Here is a 22,454-nt window from a genome sequence, read left to right on the forward strand (position 1 = left end):
ACACTTAAAAATAAACGTTTTTTCTAGATTTTTGTCGCGCTTTTGAATAAGCCAAAAATATTTCATTTTGACTTTCACTCGAATCGCAATGCGATTTGCAGTCGCACATTGCACATTGCATTCATGTCTCTCTCTCTCTCTCTCTCTCTCTCTCTATCTTTTGTCTCTAATTTATTGTTGTTGTTGGTGCACTCGTTTAATTTGGTGTTTATTTGCTTTTATTTGCAGCACGCAAATTATGTGCGGCAAGCAGCCGAGGATTATTTGGCCCGGCGACAGGCGCGCAACAAATCAATGACACGCTCGATGACTTCCGGATTAGCTGGCCCCATCCTCGCCCTGGGCAATGTCCACTTTCTGCCGACCGCCAAGAGCGGCACCTTCTTCTCCCGCGACAACGTGTCCAACTTCATAACCTGGTGCAGGTGAGTTCAGCGCACATCATCGATCTCTGTGCCATCAATCAGAGATCAAAGCAAGTTGCTGCGATTGATCTTTGATTGATGATTGATGGATGCAGGCACAACAACAACTCAAAGATCAAGCACAAAAACTTGTACAATATGCAAAGTGTGTGTCTAGAGAATGCAGCTGAAAAGAAGAAGAATTACATACTATATATATTGCAAGTTATTGACAGTTCAAATATGACAGAGACGAAATAAGAATAAGTAAGAGATACTGACGCTACCGATTTGGAATAAAAGCAAAAACAATGCGGTATTATTCTTAAAATATACCAAATTATTTTGTATTATATTATATAATATTAGATCTAATATTTAATACTACATTTAAATAGAAAATAGAGCAAGTACTATTCTCTTCGACTTCGTAAATATACTTCGATACTTAAATATACCGTTGGCTATATTTGGTATATTGTTATAGTACTATTACCAGATTCTCACGGCAGAATCTTCTGCTATGTTATATCACATAACTGCCACTGATTAAAGATCGAATAATAAATTTATAATATTATCAGCTGCAATACAGCTTTGAGTTAGTTTCAATAAATGTTTCTAGATTGATCTTTCAACTCACTGAGAAAAATGCTTTAAATTAATATTTATATTAATATTAATATACAAAAGAAATAAGTGAAATAAGAATTAATCACAAATTTTGAAACATAATAAGACAAATTTTAAAATCATCAAATATAATTACTTAATTGTTAGCTGTATGTCAATAAATAATGGCTAAAGTAGCTTCTATAAAACCTTAAAATATGTGGCTTTAATTAGTATTAATTCAATGATAATGCTCAGCTTAAAATAAAAACATTAAAGTATTAAATATATGTCATAAATGATTTCAATAGTTGAAAGCCAAAAACTACATGAAATAACATTAATATTAATATAAAGGTCCGAAATTAAGTGTCCACAAATGAGAGAACTATAGTAAAACTGCAACACATAATAACAAAATATAAATATGAAATAAATGATTTGAATAGTTAAAAGCCAAAAATGACATAAAATAACAGAATTATATATTAATGTAAAGTTTCTTATTTATAACAAAACATTATCTAAAAAGTACAAACTAATATTACCAAATACAAATACTATATGAAACTAATACAAATTAAGAAACTCCAAACATTGATCAATAACATACGTGGTAACATCACTAATAAATGTGTTATCGATTACCCATTCTTAATTCGCAGAAAGAGCCTTAAAATCATCGAGTGCCTGCTGTTCGAAACGGACGATCTGATAATGCGCAAGAACGAGAAGCATGTGATTCTCTGTCTGCTCGAGGTGGCGCGACGTGGCGCCAAGTTCGGTAAGTGATCGATTAATCGATCGAGCGACACTGACTGACTGTCGACTGATCGATAACTAATCGAATGACGATGCTTGTGTTAATTTATAGGAATGCTAGCGCCCATGCTGGTGCAAATGGAGCGACAAATCGATCGTGAAATTGCCGCCGACAACAAGGCAAATGGCGTCGGCATCGGTGTTGGCAACGGCAACGGTAACGGTAATGGGATTGGCTGTGGCACGCAGACGAGCAACGGCTGTGCGGAGAGCGGTACACAAACGGAGGCGCCAACTGTTGGCGCCGAGTGTGTGGCCAGCGAAACGGATCTGTACGACAGCGATACGGAGAATGAGGATGAGAACGACAAGGATCCGATGCTGATGTATGGACCACAGCCACAGATCGTTACCAACGATCTCAAGAGTCTCGATGAGATGGTGAGTCAACCTATCGAATCTGCTATCGATTACTGCGTCTATCGCTCGCTAGTTGTGTTTTCTCTTTTCCTTTGTTCTTCATCTTGTTGCTCTTTGCATTGAGTTTTTGTCTTTGTGGTGACTGCTCATGAGTTTTTTTTTTTTTGTATTTCTCTCCGATTGTGTGCAGCGACTTTTCTCATGTCCATTTTTAGCCATGGCTTCAAGTTTCCAGTTTCAAACTTGGTCAAAACAAATCAAAAGCAAGAACAGCAACAAATGCAACGCTTAATTGTGGGGTGGGAGACTTTGGCTATAAACGGATATCGGATATTGTATGTGCATTACCCATTACCCCCAAAGTCAACAATCATTGATATCGCCTGCCCGCTGCAACCATAAAACGTAGCCACAAATCGTGATCTGTGTGAGCACACAACTGTTTGCCTCTTTTGGTGGCATCCAACAGATTCTGATTCACACTTTATGCATACGAAATTTCTCTCTAGTCTTTTCAATAGATGAATATTGACAACAAATTGTAGCACATAAAATAGAAACCTAGCTTAATGCGATTTCGTTGTATCCCAAAAACTTTACAAAATGTCCAACCACAGAGAATTTAAAACATACCAAACTACCGATTGAAGTTCAATTTAAGTTGAACATTATTTCTATATCTATGTGATATGTTTGGCTTTACTATATGTAGACTGTAGTTTTATAAAGTCAGTGTCAAAGCATGTTAGTTATTTATTTTTGTATTTTATCAACCTGAAAATAGTATGAAATAATTAATCGAATATAAAGTATATATATATTATATATATAATTGATCAGCATTTACGGCCAGGACGACGAAGCCATGTCCGTCTGTCTGGCTGTCTGTCCGTCCGTCGCCCGTATGAACACCTAGACCTCAGAGACTATAAAAGGTAGAGTTTCTACAGCATTTGTTATGTTTGCACGCAGATCAAGTTTGTTTCCAAATTTTGCCACGCCTCCATCGATACAAATCGATTAACAAGCGTAATCTGAAACTATTTTTGATACATACAATAACAAATACAGTATTTATAATTCCTGAAAATTTGGTTGCGAACAGAAAGTTAATGAGCAAAAAGTTTGGTATGGGAAATACGTCTGGTATATTCATATATACCAAATACAGCCTTTAGTATTTTTGTTGTATATTATGTGTTTTGCTTTCAATCACAATGGGTAAATTTCTTACTTGTTTTGAATTTTGAGTTGTAGTATTTGAAATCGATAAATAAGTTCTTTAACTACAACACATTTAAATAAGGATAAATTGTTGCTTTAATAGAGCGAAACTCTCAACAATAACCATTGCAATTTGGGGCTAATTGTATTGATTAATCTATTGATGTTTATTGCTGCTAAGTGTTGCAATTGCAATTGGTTGCAGTTGCAGTTACAGTTGCAATTCAATTTCAATTTCAATTGTTGCTTATGTCAAATTTGTGGTCTCATCACATTGTTAATTAATTTGACAAGATGTTCGAGGCGTGTTGTCGTGTTACACTGTTGCACTGTTGCTGCTGCTGCGGCTGCCCGGTGGCGCCACAATGTTGCCTGCCGATGTGCCAACAACAATTACAACAAATCGCAATTGGCAATGTAATTGCAAGTGTGACTGCGAGCAGCGATTGCGCGATGACAACAAGAAACGAGCAACGGCCAAACAAGCAACAAGCGACGACAACATGCAGCAGCAGCCACAGCAGCGGCAACAATGTACAAGCAACAAAACAACAAAACAACGGCAGCGCCCAAGGATTGAGGAGCAAAATCGCCAAAATTGGCAAAAATCGGAAAACTAATGAAAAGCCATGCACAAACATTTCCTCACGCCGCCAGCAACATTGACATCAATGCAACAGCAACATTGGTTGCTGCTGCTGCTGTCAATGGGTTGCCACAATCGACAGCAGCTGGATGGATGGCTGGTTAAATCGTTGCGCATTTATTGGACGCAACATGGACATGCCTCGCTGTCTGCCACATGCTGCCACAAACATTGTCAGCAGCAACAGCAACAGCCACCGCAACAATGGCAAAGTGGCCCGGCGGGCGGACATGCTCAATGGTTGCTGATGCTGAAGCTGAGCTGAGCTTGACTTGCAATTGCGACTACAACAACTTCGATATCGACTTCGTAGTTGAAGTCTCCTGCCTCCTGCTTGTTGTCTGCGGCGATCACTCAGTCGGCCAATCAATTTGTTTGGCAACGGCAACGGCAACCGGGCACGGCAACGACAACGGCAACAGTTGCTGCTGCCGCTGCTGCTGCCAAATCAGCAAATAGCCTCAACAACTTGTCGAAAATCAAATGATGTGCCACCACGGCCAAAAAAAAAAAAACGAGCCACGAATCATTTGTCGCTGCCGTTTGGCACGTCCGCGTCGTCAACATTGCTGTGGCTGCTGTTTGTTGTTGCTGTGTTGTTGTGCAGCATTGTTGTTGTTGCTGCTGCTTACGATTTATGGCCTGGCCAGGATCACAGCGCCATTGCCAGCGCCAGCTAATCTCGCATGCGTCACAGTCATGCCAAGATTGTTGCCTGTTGCTGTTGCTGTTGCTGCCATTGATGTTGTTGCTGGTTGTTGCTGTTGCTGTTGCCATTGCCGTGTTGTCGATGGCCAGATCTCTTTTTGCGGCTTATCGCCAAATGCTAGATTTATTGTGATGTCGACTTACCACACAAAAGGCACCCACCAAACAGCAACTCCACCTCCCTCTCCTCGCTCTCCTTCTGCCCCTGACCCCACACCGCAGCAACAGTTGCTGCTGTGGCACGCATACAGCTGTGGCACAGTTCCCAATCATTCCTGCAGTCCTGTCGTTAGCTAACTTCAGCTGACAATGCTCGACTCACGAATACGCTGTAGATATCCTGTTTAATGTGTTGCTCTTTTGACAGCAGCAACCATTCAGTACTCTTTAGAGATCAATTTAGTTACTTGATGCAAAGTAATAAATGATTACCTCGCTATTGCATATTTGAATATATTTTTCAAGTATTAAGATTGCTGAATTGTGATGACAAAGTTAAGTTATTGTTTAGTTGATTAGTTGTAGTTGTTGTTGTTGCTGTTGTTGCTGTGCATGCCCCGCTGACAGTTGACTTGATTGCAGGGTATTTTTTTTGGCTTGCAACTAGCGAAGTTCAAAGGTGCAAATGCGTTTTGTCTGTTTGCTTTTTTGTCTCGTTGTTCGTGTTGCAGTTGTTGTTAGCCTGGCCAAAAGTTGAGCTTTGTTAGCGCAGTCCAAAGCAAAGTCGCAGTCGAATTCGAATTCGAAGGCCTGTCAAAGGCGACGTCGCCGGCACAGTAGCTAACTTGGCCAACAGACGCTGCTCAAGCAGCTCCCTACAGACACGAATCAACAACAACATCGACAACGACAACAGCAATAGCAATAGCAACAGCAATACCAACAAGAAGGAGCCAGTTGCCCTGGGCTTTGGTCCAGCTGTCTGTCTGTCCGTCTGTCTGTCTGTCTGGCTGACTGTTGACTGCCGAATGGAAGCCAAGTCGATTCGTTTGCTGTTCCGCTCATTTGTTTGATCATTTGCTCGGCCATCGGACAATGGCAGCGCGTGAATTTATGCAGTCGCAATGCATTGCCCACAGCCCATTGATCCACAGCAGCAACACTCGGAACATCGCTGCAGATGAGCGCGTGACACGCAACGAAGTCGATGACAAAAAGAAAAAAATGAAGCAATAGTTGTGGCTGAAAATACAGAAAATGTTTCGTGAAATGTAGATAAAAAAGATAGTATAGTAAAAAGGTATAAGACACATATTTGAAATGCAGCTGAAATGCTAGAGATGCAACTGTGCTTTATAGTTTATAACAGCGGTGGAGGCTAGTCAATACTTCCTATCGGTATTGGTTGGCATTATCAAGTTGATAGTAGTAAATAATCAGCTGTTGGAAGCTGTAGAGAGTGAGAACTATCGATAGTGGGCGCCATCGATATTCGACGATAGTCAATTTTGTACCATCGATAGTGTCTGCTACTATCGATTTTGATTCGATGGCGCCCAACTATCGGCAGTGTCGATAGTGCCAACGATTGTTCTCCACCTCTAGTTGGAAACAGATGAGAAGTCTTAAGAATTTGATCAGCAGTCGTCAAAAGGAAACAGTGTTATTTCAGTTTATTATACTGTACTACTATTATTATTATTATCTTCGTATATAATATGAATAACAATAATTACATAAATACGTATATAGATAGAAGGCTTTCGATATATATTGAAATTTTCTTTGTATATATGATCCTCTAGTCGAAGTTTTGAGTTCAAAGCAGCCCCTAAAAAATATAATTACAGACTGTAGAATTGAATTGAATTTCGAAATGAAAGAATAATAATGTTTTTGGATTTATGATTAAAAATAAACAATAATGATTTGTAGTTTATTTTACACACGAATTATCGGTGATAAAAATTATACCAATTCAATATTTGAAATCAAATTTTATTATACAATAACTTTCTCTGGTTCAAAGACTTTCTTTTGAAAGATCTTTTGGCTAGTCTCACTTCGTGCTCATCTCAACTGTTGCACATCTCTAATGTCGCGTCCAGTTTACAGTCCACAGTCGATAGATAGCTTTGTGGTCGTTGGGATTGCATTTGTTTGGCGTTGTGATCGCCTGTGGCTCTTGATCTTATGCAATGCCCTACGGGGTCACGCCGCGGGTTGACTATAGACACAGAAAGAGAGAGAGAGAGAGGAGAGCGAAAGAGACAAGCGCGAGAGCTGACACATTTTTATACATTTTCTAACATTTGCTTGCCTTTTTTTTTTGGTTGTCTTTTCGTTTTGGATTGCAGGTCAGAGATTTGGTGGAGAAATGCACGTGCCCCTCACAGTTTCCCATGGTCCGCGTCTCCGAGGGCAAATATCGCATTGGCGACACCAAAGTGCTCATCTTTGTGCGCGTAAGTAAAGGCCAAAGCAACAACTCCATACATACAAAAGAAGTTGCCGATGCCATTGAATGCTCCTCTACAATGCATTTGTGTTCTCTCTTTGCAGATCCTGCGATCCCATGTGATGGTGCGTGTGGGCGGCGGTTGGGATACGTTGTCGCATTATCTGGATAAGCACGATCCTTGCCGTTGTCGCGCCCAGCATCGCAGCTCCATCACCGCTCGTCTGCTGCCCCGCAACAGCAACTCGCAGTCGCCCAATGGAACCGGAGGAGGAGGAGGAGGCGGCGGCATCGAACTGCACAATGCGCAGGTGATATACGAACGGTGAGTCAAATCAGTGACAACGACAGCGAGACAGCTTCGCATTAATGTGAAAAACTAAACCGAAAAGGGGGCGGAAGGTGAAGAGAGGGAGGTGGAAGGGAGCAGAACATGCATTAAGTTGTTATCGCCAGCGTTAATTGCATGCATAAAGCCGCATAATGATGGTAGAGCGAGCAGCAGCTCAGAATGATGCCACTTGAGTGCTCCATTAGTAGCTCCATTATAAGAGAAGAGTGGGAGGGGAGAGGGAAAGGGAAAGAGGAGCAGATGCGTCGCAGTTAAGCTAGACAAAATGCACGCCACTTATTCATTTAGCTGGCACTTTAATAGTACATTTGCATAGTTAGCACAAAGTTAACTGCGAGTGCAGCTTCCCGATTTAATTTCAGACAAATTGCTTTATCCTATGAGTCATTTTAAGAATATATATGTATTAAGTTAGGTTTGCCAAGAAGTCTTTTAAAATGTACCACATTAATATAATGCAAAATACTAAAATGTTCGGTTCCACTCGTTTCCATCCTCCGCTAGGCAATTCACCCCTAATATTGTTTCCTTATTCGACATATATTTTCCTTTGTAGGCTGCAATCTATAATGATATGTAGTTAGAGTTGTCAACCTTACTCTAAAATATACCAAATTAATGTAGCGAGCAATACTAAAATACTTGAAATGCTTGCATATTGTGTTCCATTCCATTCGTTTCCAGCCTTCACCTTAAATTGGTTTCACTACTTGAGTTCCCTACGTGCCAATAAGTTAGGGTTGCCATCCTTACTGTTGACAACAAGTAAAATATTAATATTAAAAAAATATACCATATTAACATAGTGAAAAATACCAAAATTTAACACAGTGCTTGTGCATTGTGTTCCATTCCATTCGTTTCCACCCTCCACCTTAAATAGGTTTCACTATTTGAGTTCCCTACGTGCTAAGTAAGTTAGGGTTGCCATCCTTACTGTTGACAAGTTAATATTAAAAAAAAATTAATATTAATATTAATATTAATACCATATTAACATAGTGAAAAATACCAAAATTTAACACAGTGTTTGTGCATTGTGTTCCATTCCATTCGTTTCCACCCTCCACCTTAAATAGGTCTCACTATTTGAGTTCCCTACGTCCCAAAACATTTATTTTCTTGTGAAGGCTGCAATCAATAATTGTAGTTTGATTGGCTCCATAACTATTTATAGCTGTGTGTTGTACGCCGACTCATACGACGGAAATACGGTGAAACTATCATCGCTAGTCACTCGTTATCAGTCAGGAGAATTGACCACAATAATCGCTTGAAGATTAGAATTGAAAGGCCTGTTTCAATTGTTATTTGTAGTTGACAATGCACACACGTGAAATGTGATAACAAATGGATTTATAATCGATTCGCATAGATCACGTTGTTAATTGTAAATGTTTACTCATCGTGGTATTGATCGCTATAAGTCGATGGGAGAATATCAGTGTTCCTTTTGCATTCGCTTCCTCTAATTTTGCATCGTATCTGTATCTCATTCAATTTTTCAGTTCACCGCATGCAGCTCGTCGCATCATCTCTACAACTTCCCCTGGAAACGCAACTGGAGCTGGAACTGGAACTGGAGCTGGTTCCGCCTCGCCCACAGCTAACACCGGAGTTGGTGTCGTGTCGAATCTATCGCCTAGTGCTGGCTTCACAAACAAGCATCGCAGTCGCAGTCCAACGCCACAGCGCAAGTTCCTCAACCAAACGAGCAACGGAAATACAAATGGAATCGGAAACGGAATCGGAGGCGGAATCGGAGGCGGAGGCGCAACAACGGCAGCGACAACAATGGAGACATTGCAGGGATCTCCGAGTCTTGCGAGACGCAGCATGTCGCCAAGTCAGCGTCGTCTGATGAGTGACATGCGCAAGCAGCAGAAACAGAACTCCCAGGATGTGCCCAAGGAGGAGACAGCAGCTGGAGTTGCAGGCACAACAACAGGCTCGGCAGGAACACAGCCGGAACAGAATAGCAAATTCGAGAATATCAGCGACAATGGCAGCGAAATAAGCGATGAGGGCTATCGCAGTCTGGGAGTCATCCAATCGAACGCACAGAAGCGCGAGTCGCTCCACAGTCAGGCCTCCATTGAGGACGCTGAAAGCCAAGGTATGTTCCTTATGTTCCCTAACTATACCCCAAGCTAAAAATAGCCTAAAAATAAGAGTTGAATGATGTCGGGGATCATTTCTTGCCTATAATAATATGAGAACAGACAAACAAAATTCAATTCCTAAATAAGAGAAAAAAGAACTTTCTCATCGGTCTTACGGTGTCGGAATATTTGTTTTACTTATGTGTAATGTTTTGTTTTTGTTAACTTAACAGTTAGATAATTATTGATCTAAGATTTAAGAACTAAGGTTAAGGTTTCCTATGTATGTCATCCATTTAGAGGCCATTTTCTCCCTAAGCTAACACCGAGTAATTCTCCTATCTGATAACTATTTTCTGTCTTTCTTTTTATAGCGCGTCTAGATCAAACGTCGAGCGACTCGCAAATTTCGCCCACAGATGACGCTGAGCCTGAGCAATCAAAGCAACTGCAGCAGCATCAGCAGCAGCTGGAGGAGCAACCCGAGGAGGGGGAAGAGGAGGACGAGGACGATGAGCCGGACTACATCGATGGTCCGCAATCTCTGCCTGCGGTGTTGGCACTGCCCAAGCCCAAGCTTAACTCCAAGTTTAAGCCCGCCTATACTGTCGACAACAAGTTTGCACAGTCGGGTGTCTACATCACCGACGACGTGATCACGGTAACCACAGAGCAGGATCAGGAACAGGATCAGGAGCCGGAACAGGAGCCAGAGCGGGAACACATCAAGGTGTCCACCACACAGGCCTCAAGCAAAATACCACGATCGCCGCTGGCGCAGCGACGCCGTCGCAGCAGCATCGATAACAGCACCTGCAGCGGCGCCGGCGGCAGTCTTCAGGATCTGAGCACGCGTTCCGGTGTTGCCACCGCCAGCGGGAGCAGCAGTAGCAGCAACAACTTCAGTCGCAAACAGCCCGTGTATCGCTCGGTGCGACGTCCGCCAACAACAGCAACAGCCACGACAACGGCAGCAAGGGGTAACAAGGCATCGCAGTTGCCGCTGGTGCGCGATGTGACGAACACGTGGAGTGGACGCAGTGCAGCGAGTGCTCTGCCCAGCAAGAAGCGTCCCACAATCAGCAGCGATACGTTCACGCCGCCAACAACAACAACGTCGCCGTTTGAGCGTAATGCCAAGACGCGCTCCTCTCAGATCCTCTACGATAGCAACGGACGTCGTGTGCGCGGCTGCAGCAGCTCGCTGACCACATCGCCGGTAAAGAATCATGCCTCATCGCCGCTCGCACAGCAGCTGCTGGAGGCGGCGAGCAGTGCCAAGAACGATGCCCAGATACTCGAAAAGATGAAGACACTGCTCTCGCGTTACGCCGCCGGCAATCAGCAGCAACACCACAGCAAGGATGTCAAGGAGCAACAGCAACAACAACAGCAGCAGCCAAGGCCCAGCAGCAATGGGAAAAAGACCCCGGTGTATGAGGACTTTACCAGCGCCTGGGTGCACAGCAATGGCAATCCGGAGCGTTCCGAGAGCTGCTCACCGCCGGCCAAGGCGCGCTCTAAACGCTCCAGCTCGGCGGCCTCCTCGTGTGGCAGCAATCATTCAGCAGGGGCGGCAGCTGCAGCGGCCGTCATTTCGCCGCGACGGGAACGTGGCATGTCCAAGATTCCGGCGCCGGTGCGTCATCATACGGAGCTTTATTAACGGCACGTGCGGACGCCCAGCGTCCGGACAATTGCGCTCGCCCGTCTGCGGCCAAGGCCCCGGTCGATGTCGCAGGTCAATGTGAAACTACTTCCGAGCGTTTTCTGAAAAACCCCCCCAAAAGAGAAGAACAATAATGAAACTGGACGAAAGGGGAATGGGATTGGGAATGGGCATATGGGGGGTTAGTTAAGGTGTTATGCTAATGTTAGGGTCAAGTTGGAATTGTCCGTCTGTGCGTGCGTGCGTGTGTGTGTGGTTGTGCGTTGAACCGAACCAAAAACCAGAATACAGTCGAACCGAACCGAACCGAAGCGAATCAGATGCAAACGAAGCGAACGGAACCGTTCCAATGAACCTCATACACAACATACGAGAGTAGATCTATCTATATCCATGTACAGTATAGTACCGTATCTATCTACACATAGATACATATATACATACATATATTTAAAGCGTAATCAATAACAATGCAATTAGAACTGCCTCATCAGGTATCCACAGATGGCGCAACAACAAATCGAAAACAACTACTACTCGCCACTCGTTACTTTCAACCAGTAGTGGGGCACACGTTGGCACACGTCTTCTAATCACTACGCCTCACTCGTTACTTCTGTTCTTGTATTATTTTACTTGCCACTCGTTACTTTCGCATGTGTGCACTCATTGCCTTGCTGACCTGTCACTCGTTATTTTGCATATCAATCATTTATTTTGTAACTCCGCTACATTCCGATAACTCGCACTCGTTGCATTTCTTTTCTATACGCTAACTCGTTTTATTACTCGCTGCACATTATTATTTGTTGCATTTGCGAGCTGCGTACTCGCCACTCGTTAACCAGCATTCGTTGCTTCATCACTCGCCACTCGCTAGGCGTTGATCTCGTTGCTAGCGAGCAGTGAAAACTGTTTTTTCTTTTTTGTTTTTTTTTTGGGTACTTTGATTGTTGTTGCGCCAAGTGAACCAAACATTTACAATCCAAAATTGAGACTTTCAACAAACAAAATTTTACAAATTTCCAGCTATAATCGATTTTTTTAATAGCACTAAGAAGAGAGTGAAACATTTTAAAATACATATATATATATTTGAGAATGCATAACTGTCGTGATAGAACTTAGTAGAATCCCCTCAAGATCCCCTCAGATTCCCATATATAAAGGAGAATGCGTAATTTTCTAGAAGTTTTATGATTAGAAGAAAAAAACACATACACAGCAATATCACACACACACACACACACACACAGACAGAGACAGAGACACGCACATGAATGTAGTGTATATAGAAGTGGAAATTCGTAGGACTGATTGTTGTGCGTGTATTTGTGTGTGTAGTTGTGTGTGTGTGCGATGTGTGTGTGTATATGTGCGATGTGTGAGTGTGTGCAAGTGCTTGCTATTTTCCAGCATAGTCTTAGAAAAGGAACATTTATTTTTATATACAAAGCAAGCGAGAGAAAGGGAAAAGCTTTTAACACAAGAAAATGCGATTTTACAGCAAAAAAAAAAAAAAAACAAAAGAAAAGAAACGAAGCGGAAAAGAGAAGAGAGTATCATAGTACGATTTGATATGGTATTTATGGTATGTTAGTATATGCAGTAGTTAGGCAACAAGGTTCCGATCACAGAGCGTAGAACAAACGAATTTGGTGCTTTACTTAGGTCAAGGCAAACACACACTTACAACACAGATATACAGACACAATATCTTTATCTTTATTGATATCTAATTCCGATTTCCCCCCTAAAAAAAAAACAAGTCACAAAATCTTTTCGAATCTTACAAACACTTATAATGGATACTACTTACTTATAATACTATCTATATCGCAGCCCATAACCTTACTATCGATAATGTCGACAAAGGGACAAGAGACGAAGGGAGAGAGAGAAACAGTTATCAGAGAGATCAGTAATATATTTGCTTAGTTTAACTGCAATGATGACGTATTATTGCATATAAATAATTTGTTTTTTTTTTTTTAATGTTTTTTTTTAATTGTGTGGATTAAAGTTAACCCATAATTAGTACGTCGTACCTTTTACATGATATACATATATTGTATATTATATATATTGCATATGCTTTGTTTAATCTTTGTTGGAATCGGCCTTAATAATATCTTCAAACTTGACGTGTTCTGTTCGATGTTTGTTAAATGATTTCCGAGTTGAGTGTAAACCAAACATACATAATTATTCTATAATTATATATATATATAGACAACATACACATATACTTAAACAATTAAACACACATACATATATGCTCTGTATACATATATATACTATATACAAATCGAGAGCTCTGGCTCCTAACTATGCTAATTCACAACCAATTATTACGAGACATATATTTAGATCAAATCAAAACACAACAATTAATGATTTCTGCAATGAAGAGAGAGGTGAACAATTTAATTGTTTACAACACACGCACATACAAAATGTAAGAATTGAAATTGCTTAACTATAATTGAATAAATATAACAATAAGAACGGACGGACGGACGAACGAACTGATAGACAAAGCATCTGCTGATGTGTTTCTCCTTTTCTCTCAATTATATTTTGCTCTAACTTCCTTTTTTTTTTTGAATTGTTATTTTCGGGGAAATTGATAAAATGCAAAAAAACATATATGAAAATGTATTTAAAATACAATTAATTAATACGAAACCATTTAAAGCAAACTAACTATTAAAAATGGAATAGATTACATTACGAATACATGTATTGCAAGCAAAACAGCAAACAACATTATTGATTTTAATCACAAGAATTTAATACAAATAAATACGAGTATATACGCTATACCAAATCTGTTCTTCTTTATGATGATTATTCATATACATATATATATTTCGATATGGTTCGCACTTGTTTTCGTGGCATTCCGTAAGTATGTAGAAGTCACCTGTCTGCATAATAATTATAGAAAAATGGAGTCATTACGCACGATGGATGACATCTCGCTACACTTGGCTGCGAAATTTGTGCGCAACGAGTCATCGCTGTGCTCACCACCTGTCTCTCGTCAAGGTAAATTAGCGAGTGCATCTAATTAGCTAAAATCAGACGTTTTGCTTTCTCAACATTTTTGACAGCTAATTAATGCATTCAAATTCGAATTCGGATTCGGATTTTAATTAAAGATTCTATGTTGCCTATCACCAAGGCGCTGAATTGGGTATCAATTATTATTTGCAAATGGACGATCGAAATTAAAACTACATAAAAGGAAGACAGCTGTATCAAGCAATTATAAAACCTAGCAACAAGCTTGACTACGTTTCCCCTGGTTCACCAACTCACTGGCCTAGTGATCCAAGAAAATTGCCAGACTTGATTGACTTCGCAGTTACAAAAAACATCCCACGTAATCTGATTAGCGCTTGTTCTCTACCGGATCTATCATCAGACCACTCGCCTGTACTCTTTGGCCTAAACCAACAGCCAGTTAGTAATGACAACCCCGTCATGCTAACCTCTAACAGCACAAACTGGCTCAAATTCAAGAAATACATAAGTTCACACATTGAACTTACACCACGGCTAACCGACGAAGATGACATCAACAGAACCGTAAACAATATCGAAACAGTTCTGGTTTCAGCGGCTCGAATCGCAACACCACGTAGGCAAAATATAACACATAACACCAAGCACACGAATGCAGAAATAGAGCAGTTAGTTCTGGCAAAGCGTCGCTCCCGGCGCGAATGGCAATTATCTCGATCGCCATCTGCAAAACAACAGTTAAAAGAAGCTTCACGTCGACTCACCCAGGCTCTACGACAAGAAGAAGACAGATCCATACAGCGCTATATAGAGCAACTATCTCTAACCAGCTCAAAATTTCCACTTTGGAAAGCTCACTCAACACTGAGCGCACCAACAGCAACGGTTACGCCATTACGGACCCCTGCAGGTTGCTGGGCCCGAAGCGACAAAGACCGAGCCGACACATTCGCTGCCCACCTTCAAAATGTTTTCCAGCCAAATCCAGTAACAAACCTGCCTAATATACGTTTACAAACAGAAGTAGACTTCCCTATTGCCGAACCAATTGTATTTCGAGTATGCGAAGTCATAAAAATTATAAAAGAGCAGCTGCAACCGCGAAAATCTCCGGGCTGCGATCTAATAACACCAAAAATGCTTATTGAACTCCCACTATGTGCTGTTGGTACCATATGCCAACTCTTCAACGCGATGACAAGAATCGGCTGCTTCCCGAAGAGGTGGAAAAAGTCAATCATCATAATGATACCAAAGCCAGGAAAAGACCACACTCTCACCTCCTCATACAGACCAATAAGCCTACTTTCGTGTTTATCAAAACTCTTTGAGAAATGCCTTTTAACCCGTATCATACCATACTTAAGAAGACATAATAGTATCCCAGCACATCAATTCGGTTTTCGCGAAAAGCATGGAACTATCGAACAGGTGAACCGCATAACATCAGAAATTCGAACAGCATTCGAGAATAGGGAGTACTGCACTGCGGTATTTTTGGACGTCTCTCAAGCATTCGACAGAGTATGGCTTGACGGCCTATTGCACAAAATCAAAATAATGCTCCCTAATAGCACGCATAAACTCTTGAAGTCATATCTTTACAACAGGATATTTGTAGTGAGATGCAATACCGTCATGTCAGCTGAACATAATATCGAAGCTGGTGTTCCTCAAGGCAGCGTTCTCGGGCCGACTCTATATCTACTCTACACTTCTGATATCCCTACGAGTAGACAACTGACTATGTCTACGTTTGCCGACGACACCGCGATCCTTAGCCGATCTAAATTTCCACAACAAGCTTCAGCGCAACTTGCGACCCATCTAGACGCTGTAGAGAAATGGCTCTCAGACTGGCGTATAAAAGTAAATGAGCAAAAATGTAAACACGTAACTTTTACCTTAAATAGACGAAATTGCCCCAACCTTACACTAAACAACACCGTGCTTCCCCAATCAGATGAAGTAACGTATCTTGGCGTACATCTCGACAGACGGCTCACCTGGCGCACGCACATTGAAGCTAAAAGAACTCACCTAAGGCTGAAGGCAAACAGTCTGCATTGGCTTATAAACTCCCGCTCCCCCTTAGTCTGGATTACAAGGTCCTGCTCTATAACTCCGTTCTGAAACCAATCTGGACTTATGGCTCTCAGTTGTGGGGGAGCGCCAGCAACAGCAACGTAGAGATCGTGCAGAGAGCCCAAGCAAAGATCCTTAGAACTATCACCGGGGCACCGTGGTACGTTCGGAGTGAAAACATTCAGAGAGACTTGAATATACTTCCCGTCCGAGATGAAATAGCACAACACATGGAAAATTACTACATCAAGCTGTCGAACCATCCAAATCACCTTGCTAGAGCACTAACATTAGTATGCAGCCGTTCCCGCCTTCGTCGTAACGACCGTCCCATCCAGCGACAATTACTAGGACCGCCTACCATAAATACAGTTTAAGAAACTGTTAGAATAATGTAGTATTTTTAAGATTTAAACACATTTTGTTAGTCTCGTAAGAGAAGATTCAAAATATAAAACATACAGTAATAAAAAAAAAAAAAAAAAAATAAATTTGATTAAACTCCAAAAACCAATTTGAAAAAAAAAGACTTTTAGTGATGGTGAGACCGAGAGAGGGAAAACCCTAGGGTAAGTTTAAATATCAATGAGGTATCCTCAATATATAGTATAAAAAGTGAATAATAAAAGAATTAATTATAGTCTTTAACAGATAGTCAAGTAAATATTTTATATTGACTTAAGTTGCTAACTTTTTTATAAATTATTTTCGGGGAATTGTTCACACACACGTTGTTGTTCTAATTAACGTGGTATCAGTTGTTGTAGAAGGTGTTGTTTTTATTATTTCAGTGCATGTAGTTGTTATTTTTGTTGTTAAATTTAATTCACTGCCAACGGCTAGAGCCACGTCAGCAAGTAAAATGCCAGGCAGCAAGCAGAAATACAACAAGTCACTCACCTGACGCCATCTATGCGTTGCTATGTCAGTGAATTAGTTTTTGTTTTTAAGATTCGATGCTACTGCAATCGGCTCAAAAGTGGCATATCAGCAAGTGAAATACCAGGCGAACATAAATCAGCAGCAAGCAAATTTACAAAAAAAATATTTCTGGCGCCATCTATGGTTTGCTACTGAAAACACAATAATATTTGTTCATCCTTAAAGTATGCTACAAAAAAATTGTATAGCGCAGCAAGCAGTTCATCAGCAAAATAATTTGTGTAGCATACTTTCAGGATGAGCAAAATTTTATTGTATTTTCAAAATTGGCGCCACTCAGTAAGCAAATGATTTTCGGCATTTCTGCTTGCTGCTGATTTATGTTCGCCTGGTATTTCACTTGCTGACTTGTTACTTTTTAGCCGTTTCTGGTGAGATCGCACAACAACAACAACAACAACTGCATCGTCCACTACAACAACAACAACTGCATCGACCATTACAACAACTACATCAGTAGCAACAACCACAGCCAAATTCAGGAGAAGAGAAGCTGACAACTCTGTGGTCATCTAAGAGAAGGCTTGCTGCGTTGTGGATCCTAAGCAAGTAACTTTCTGCGTAACTACTTGCTGCCCACTTCTGTTGGCCTGGTAGAATATTTCAATTATTGATTTCTTTACTAAAAATTGTAACAATAAAGATCTGTCAAATGGGTAACAACAACAACTGCGTCTACTACTGCGTCAACAGTTCTCCTTTAAAACATTTGAACAGGACTTTTAGATACTTACCTTACCTACTTACCTTTTTAAGGATATAAATGATCCTTTTAATATCTTCCTCAATTTTCTATATTGTCCTTACCTTTTTCAATATCAGCTTCAATATTTCTTATTGAAGCTTTTATATTTGCACATTATTGTATTGTATATTTTAGTTTTATTTTAAACTTGTGGAATTTTACGCCAGCATCTCTACACATACATTTATCAATTTTGTGCATATCACATTAAGTATGTGAATACGTCTCCTATCTACAAATTTCCCAGACTGCCGAGATCCCCAAGGCCGCCGAGACCACCGCCTAGGCCACCACCAGGACCACCGTTAGCATCCTGACCAAAACGCGCCTTCTCCTGACTTTCAGTCCAGGCCTTGGCAATGACCTGTTTCGTCTTTGAATCGCCGCTGTTGTACATTTTCTTCATAATGTTGACCAGCGCCTCCTCTGGATTTGCATTATCCTTGGCCAATTCGTTGTCCGCCTTCTGCTTCAAGCGCTTCTGTATGGATGTGAGCACGTCCCAGTTTTGGCCCTCCTCTGCTTTCTTTAAATAAATGGCCACCATGTCGGTCTTTATTTTGCGGTAACTCTTCGCTACATCGATGGCAAACAACAGATTGTTGACGCTCAATCCAAAGTCCTTCCCATTAAGATCGCGCACGTGCAGCTGCAGTGAGTGTTCTGTGTAGTTGACAGTGACCGCATCTTCTTGGCATTGCTGTACGCCATTTAGCGTAATGAATAGCTTCACAAACTTGGCACTCTGATCCCACCCATAGTCGGTTAATTCGTGCAAGTATCTACGAATCAGTAAAATTGTACATTTAGTCTTAGTTGAATTCAACTACATACATATGCGCACTTACTTACCTTTTAGTATCGCTGCCAGCTGTGCCACCAGATGCCTGGCGTTCAGCAGCCAGGCGCGCCTTAATCTCCAAATTGATAATTTCCCGATCCACTTCGGCTTTGGCCTGCGTTAAAGCCGCCTTAACACGCGCTCCCTTTGCCTGCTCCAACAACGCGCCGAATTCGCTAGAATCCGCCTTGAGCTGTTTGTTTGTAATACAAAATATAAAAATACCAGATAGATGTAATACGTAGTTAATAGCAAGTATAACTCACCTGTTCTAGAGACATTGTTGAATTGTCTGTAAATTTAGCTGGGGACCTTACAAAACAAAAAATTTACGTTCTATCAGAAATTTCGAGCAACTATGATGCCGGCTCGTGCAGAAAAGCAGGGCTGTCATTCAACTACAGTGTGACTGCAGCTTTTATCTAAAAAAACACTAAAATATACCATCTGCATTATTAGACAGTATAAATGTTTATCGGTAAAATATATTGCGCGACCATATTTAAAATTGCCCTTTCTACTTAATTAGTGTTTATACGAAATGTAGTAATTTATTAGTTGATTGATATTGATATGATACATATTTACAATTAATCGATTATAGCTATCATTAAACAGCATATTCGATTGTATACAGTATTTTAGCTTGCTGGTCACACCACTCGAGCTTTCTAACTAACTGTAACGCCGCCTTTCCAACTGTAATTATAAAGGTTAAATGTGAAACGTGCAGTGCAAGTGAAAATTTATGTATTTTTTGTAACATGAGTTTGATGGATGAAAGTTTTCCCTCAGATGAACTCTTCGACGAGTTGAACAACACAAGAGCTAGCAAATCAAACAGCTTGCAGCGGCAATACAGCGTTTGTCGCAATATTCCCACCACATCAGGATCGGTAGCAACGGGCAACGAACATTTTCAGATATCCGAAAATAATGAGACGCCATTTCTAAACAGCGATTGCTCGGAGGAAACTTGCGCCAGCGATCCTGTGGGACTCGAGCATGATCACGATCGCGATGAGGTCAAGAATGGTGAATAGGCATATAAAGATAAATGTTATGATCGAGAGTTAAGAACAATTTTCACAGACTTGGGCAACAATGAGGGGCAGCAACTGGGCAGGGCGAGGAACAGCAAAGCGATATCCTATCAGGACATTCACTCAGCATACACGAAGCGACGCTATAAGCATGTGACCAGCAAGGTGGCAAAATATATTGCCGATTTGGATGGCAAAGGCAGCAAGGGAAAAGGCGGACAGTTGGGCAGCAATGCCAACTCTGCTGGGGCATTTCAACGGCATCGATCGATGCCCGAAACATTGACGCCGCGAGACGATAACGACGATCGTCACCATCAGCAGCATCAGGAGGAATCCATGTCTGTGGCAAACAGCAGCGATACAAACACAGCACATCCTCGAGACGAAAGTTACGAACGTCTGATGAATGAAAATTACTTTTTGGATTCCAGGAAAAACTTCTTGGAGACAATGCTGCGCGAATCTAGCGACAAGCTGCAGCGACAGTCTGGCCATAACAACTACTTGCAGTCGCGACTCTATAAGGAGATGGACGAAAACATTGCTCTGCGGAACAACATTGATCTGCTTCGCAACGAACTAATCGAATACAAGAACAAACAGCAATGGCAGCAGTCCAATAAGTGTTTGGCAGGAACACAAACAGGAACAGGAAGCGGGCCCTCTTTGCACTCTTTCATGTACTATCCGATTGCGGCGAGCAGTGACAACACAGTTGTCACGACGGCCACACAAACCGATCTGCCGACGCATCTTTCGCCTCTGTACAATTTGTCGGACATGACTGCGATTGCGGCAACTGCAACACCGCACTTCAATGCCAATCTTAATGACATCACTTACGATAGTCGCGATGGTTCCATCGAAATACCATTGCTCAGTGTGCAGCCCACAACACGACACCGGGACACCATGATGACCAATAACAACAACCACAATATGATGCGACTTGCGTTAAACTTTAGCAATGACAGCGCTGAAGTGGATGCCCATGGCAATTCTATCAACATTATTGGTAAAGTCATCTTACATATAATATAATTAAGTCAATAGACAATAAATCAAGCAATCCACCTTCAGCAATTCGTAGCGATGCCAATGGCAATCTGTTGCAGCCCAGTAGATCATCAAATCTCAATGGCAACACAACAACCAACAACTCGGACAACAGCCAACCTAGTAGCAATGATTCTGCCATCGAGATTGCGGAACGCCATGAAGAGATGCATTCACCGCCGCCGCTTTTTCGTGGAGAGACATTCACATTTCGTCAAGCGGGCAATTGGAATCAACGCAAGATCCTTTATTTTGATAAGCACTGTAATCGTGTCACCGATCTAATACCATTGAATGTGGTCCAAACGTCCAGCAGTTCCACTGAGAATACCCACAATTCTAACAACTCAAACCAATCCATTATCTTTAGCCAGCACACGACAAACACATTTGGGCGACGTCTGAGGAAATCGTTCGCATCCCGTATTTTGCGAATCCTTGGACCTTGTGCAAGTTGCGATGATCCCAATCAAACTTTGGATGCATCCAATGGCACATATATGGTTGGCATTCCACTTCTAAACGAAAATTCTAGTCGTGTATAATTTGTATTTCTTGTTTGTATAATGCTTACGTTACGCTGGCCGTTTGCAAGAATAGTTTACGTTTTATTATCTCATCGTGTTTTGAAGATGATCCAAATCGTTTGTATTCATTTTTATGTTTTGTAGTATTTATATGTATTTATGCATTTATTTAATTATTTTAGTCAATATTTAAATGTAGTTTGTTCCTCCATTTTCTCAAATACAAGTATACTTATTGCAATGTACGAGACACTTTGAATATTCTGTTTGAAAAATTGCGCCTTGTTTGTGGTGTGTATTGAAATACTTAAATATACCAATGTGTCAAGATATTAGTATATTCTCCTATATACAGGAAAAAGTGTAACCAGCTGGCTATTATGCAAGTGATACCAATGGCAGTATTTCGAGAAATCAAGTTTCGGTTACACTGACTGGCGGTTTCCCATAGCCAGAGTAAATAAAATATTTGTGCCCTATGGTCGCTTTTAATTAGAGGATGATAGTACTGTAAGTGCGGCGGCTGTCTAGTGCTCCTCCAGCTGATATTCGCCAACATCGTGGTTCACAACACACCGTTCATATGACGTAGAAGGCGGCGGCGGCGGCGAGTGACGGCGGCAGCAGCAGCGACGCAACAAACACAACAACAAAAATATACATATAGCAAAAAAGTAAGCGGTTCAATTTTCGAGACTAGCCGAGAAAAGCTCGTCGTCGTCAGTTATCAGACATCATTCAACACTTTCGTTTGGCAAAACTCAAAAAAGAAATGCACTAAATTCGAAGAACGTTTGGACAAAATTTTCATGTATTTATAGAGCACACAAATCATCATCCTTCTTCACATCAACAAGAACAACAACGTTACTCAAGAGGGTGGCG

The 22,454-nt window shown here is 41.2% G+C and overlaps 3 protein-coding genes across 4 annotated transcripts in view; 2 read left to right on the forward strand and 1 right to left on the reverse strand.

Moving 5' to 3' along the window:
- Positions 1-13,065, forward strand: part of LOC117578106 (GAS2-like protein pickled eggs) — an 84,417-nt gene extending 71,352 nt beyond the window's left edge. For both annotated transcript variants that reach the window (XM_034263283.2, XM_034263284.2), the window contains exons 5-11: positions 229-425; positions 1,682-1,800; positions 1,891-2,219; positions 7,074-7,181; positions 7,279-7,499; positions 9,035-9,642; positions 10,003-13,065. In XM_034263283.2, coding sequence (XP_034119174.1) covers positions 229-425; positions 1,682-1,800; positions 1,891-2,219; positions 7,074-7,181; positions 7,279-7,499; positions 9,035-9,642; positions 10,003-11,294 — 2,874 coding nt within the window. In that variant the 3' untranslated portion in view covers positions 11,295-13,065. The remainder of the gene's footprint in view (positions 1-228; positions 426-1,681; positions 1,801-1,890; positions 2,220-7,073; positions 7,182-7,278; positions 7,500-9,034; positions 9,643-10,002) is intronic.
- A 5,148-nt stretch (positions 13,066-18,213) lies between these two features.
- On the reverse strand, positions 18,214-19,367 carry LOC117578087 (calcyclin-binding protein). Its single transcript, XM_034263248.2, has 3 exons — positions 19,207-19,367; positions 18,952-19,133; positions 18,214-18,881 (listed from the first exon to the last, which is right to left on the reverse strand). Exons 1-3 carry the CDS (start codon positions 19,219-19,221, stop codon positions 18,332-18,334), a joined length of 747 nt encoding a protein of 248 aa, XP_034119139.1. The 5' UTR covers positions 19,222-19,367; the 3' UTR covers positions 18,214-18,331.
- A 245-nt stretch (positions 19,368-19,612) lies between these two features.
- On the forward strand, positions 19,613-22,351 carry LOC117578086 (protein swallow). The gene is made up of 3 exons (XM_034263247.2): positions 19,613-19,975; positions 20,033-21,001; positions 21,067-22,351. The coding sequence occupies exons 1-3, from the start codon at positions 19,705-19,707 to the stop codon at positions 21,585-21,587; spliced, it is 1,761 nt and encodes a 586-aa protein (XP_034119138.1). The 5' UTR covers positions 19,613-19,704; the 3' UTR covers positions 21,588-22,351.
- Positions 22,352-22,454: the final 103 nt, after the last annotated feature.

The sequence above is a fragment of the Drosophila albomicans genome, chromosome X (genome assembly GCF_009650485.2).
Source record: "Drosophila albomicans strain 15112-1751.03 chromosome X, ASM965048v2, whole genome shotgun sequence".
In the NCBI taxonomy this organism is placed as follows: domain Eukaryota; kingdom Metazoa; phylum Arthropoda; class Insecta; order Diptera; family Drosophilidae; genus Drosophila; species Drosophila albomicans.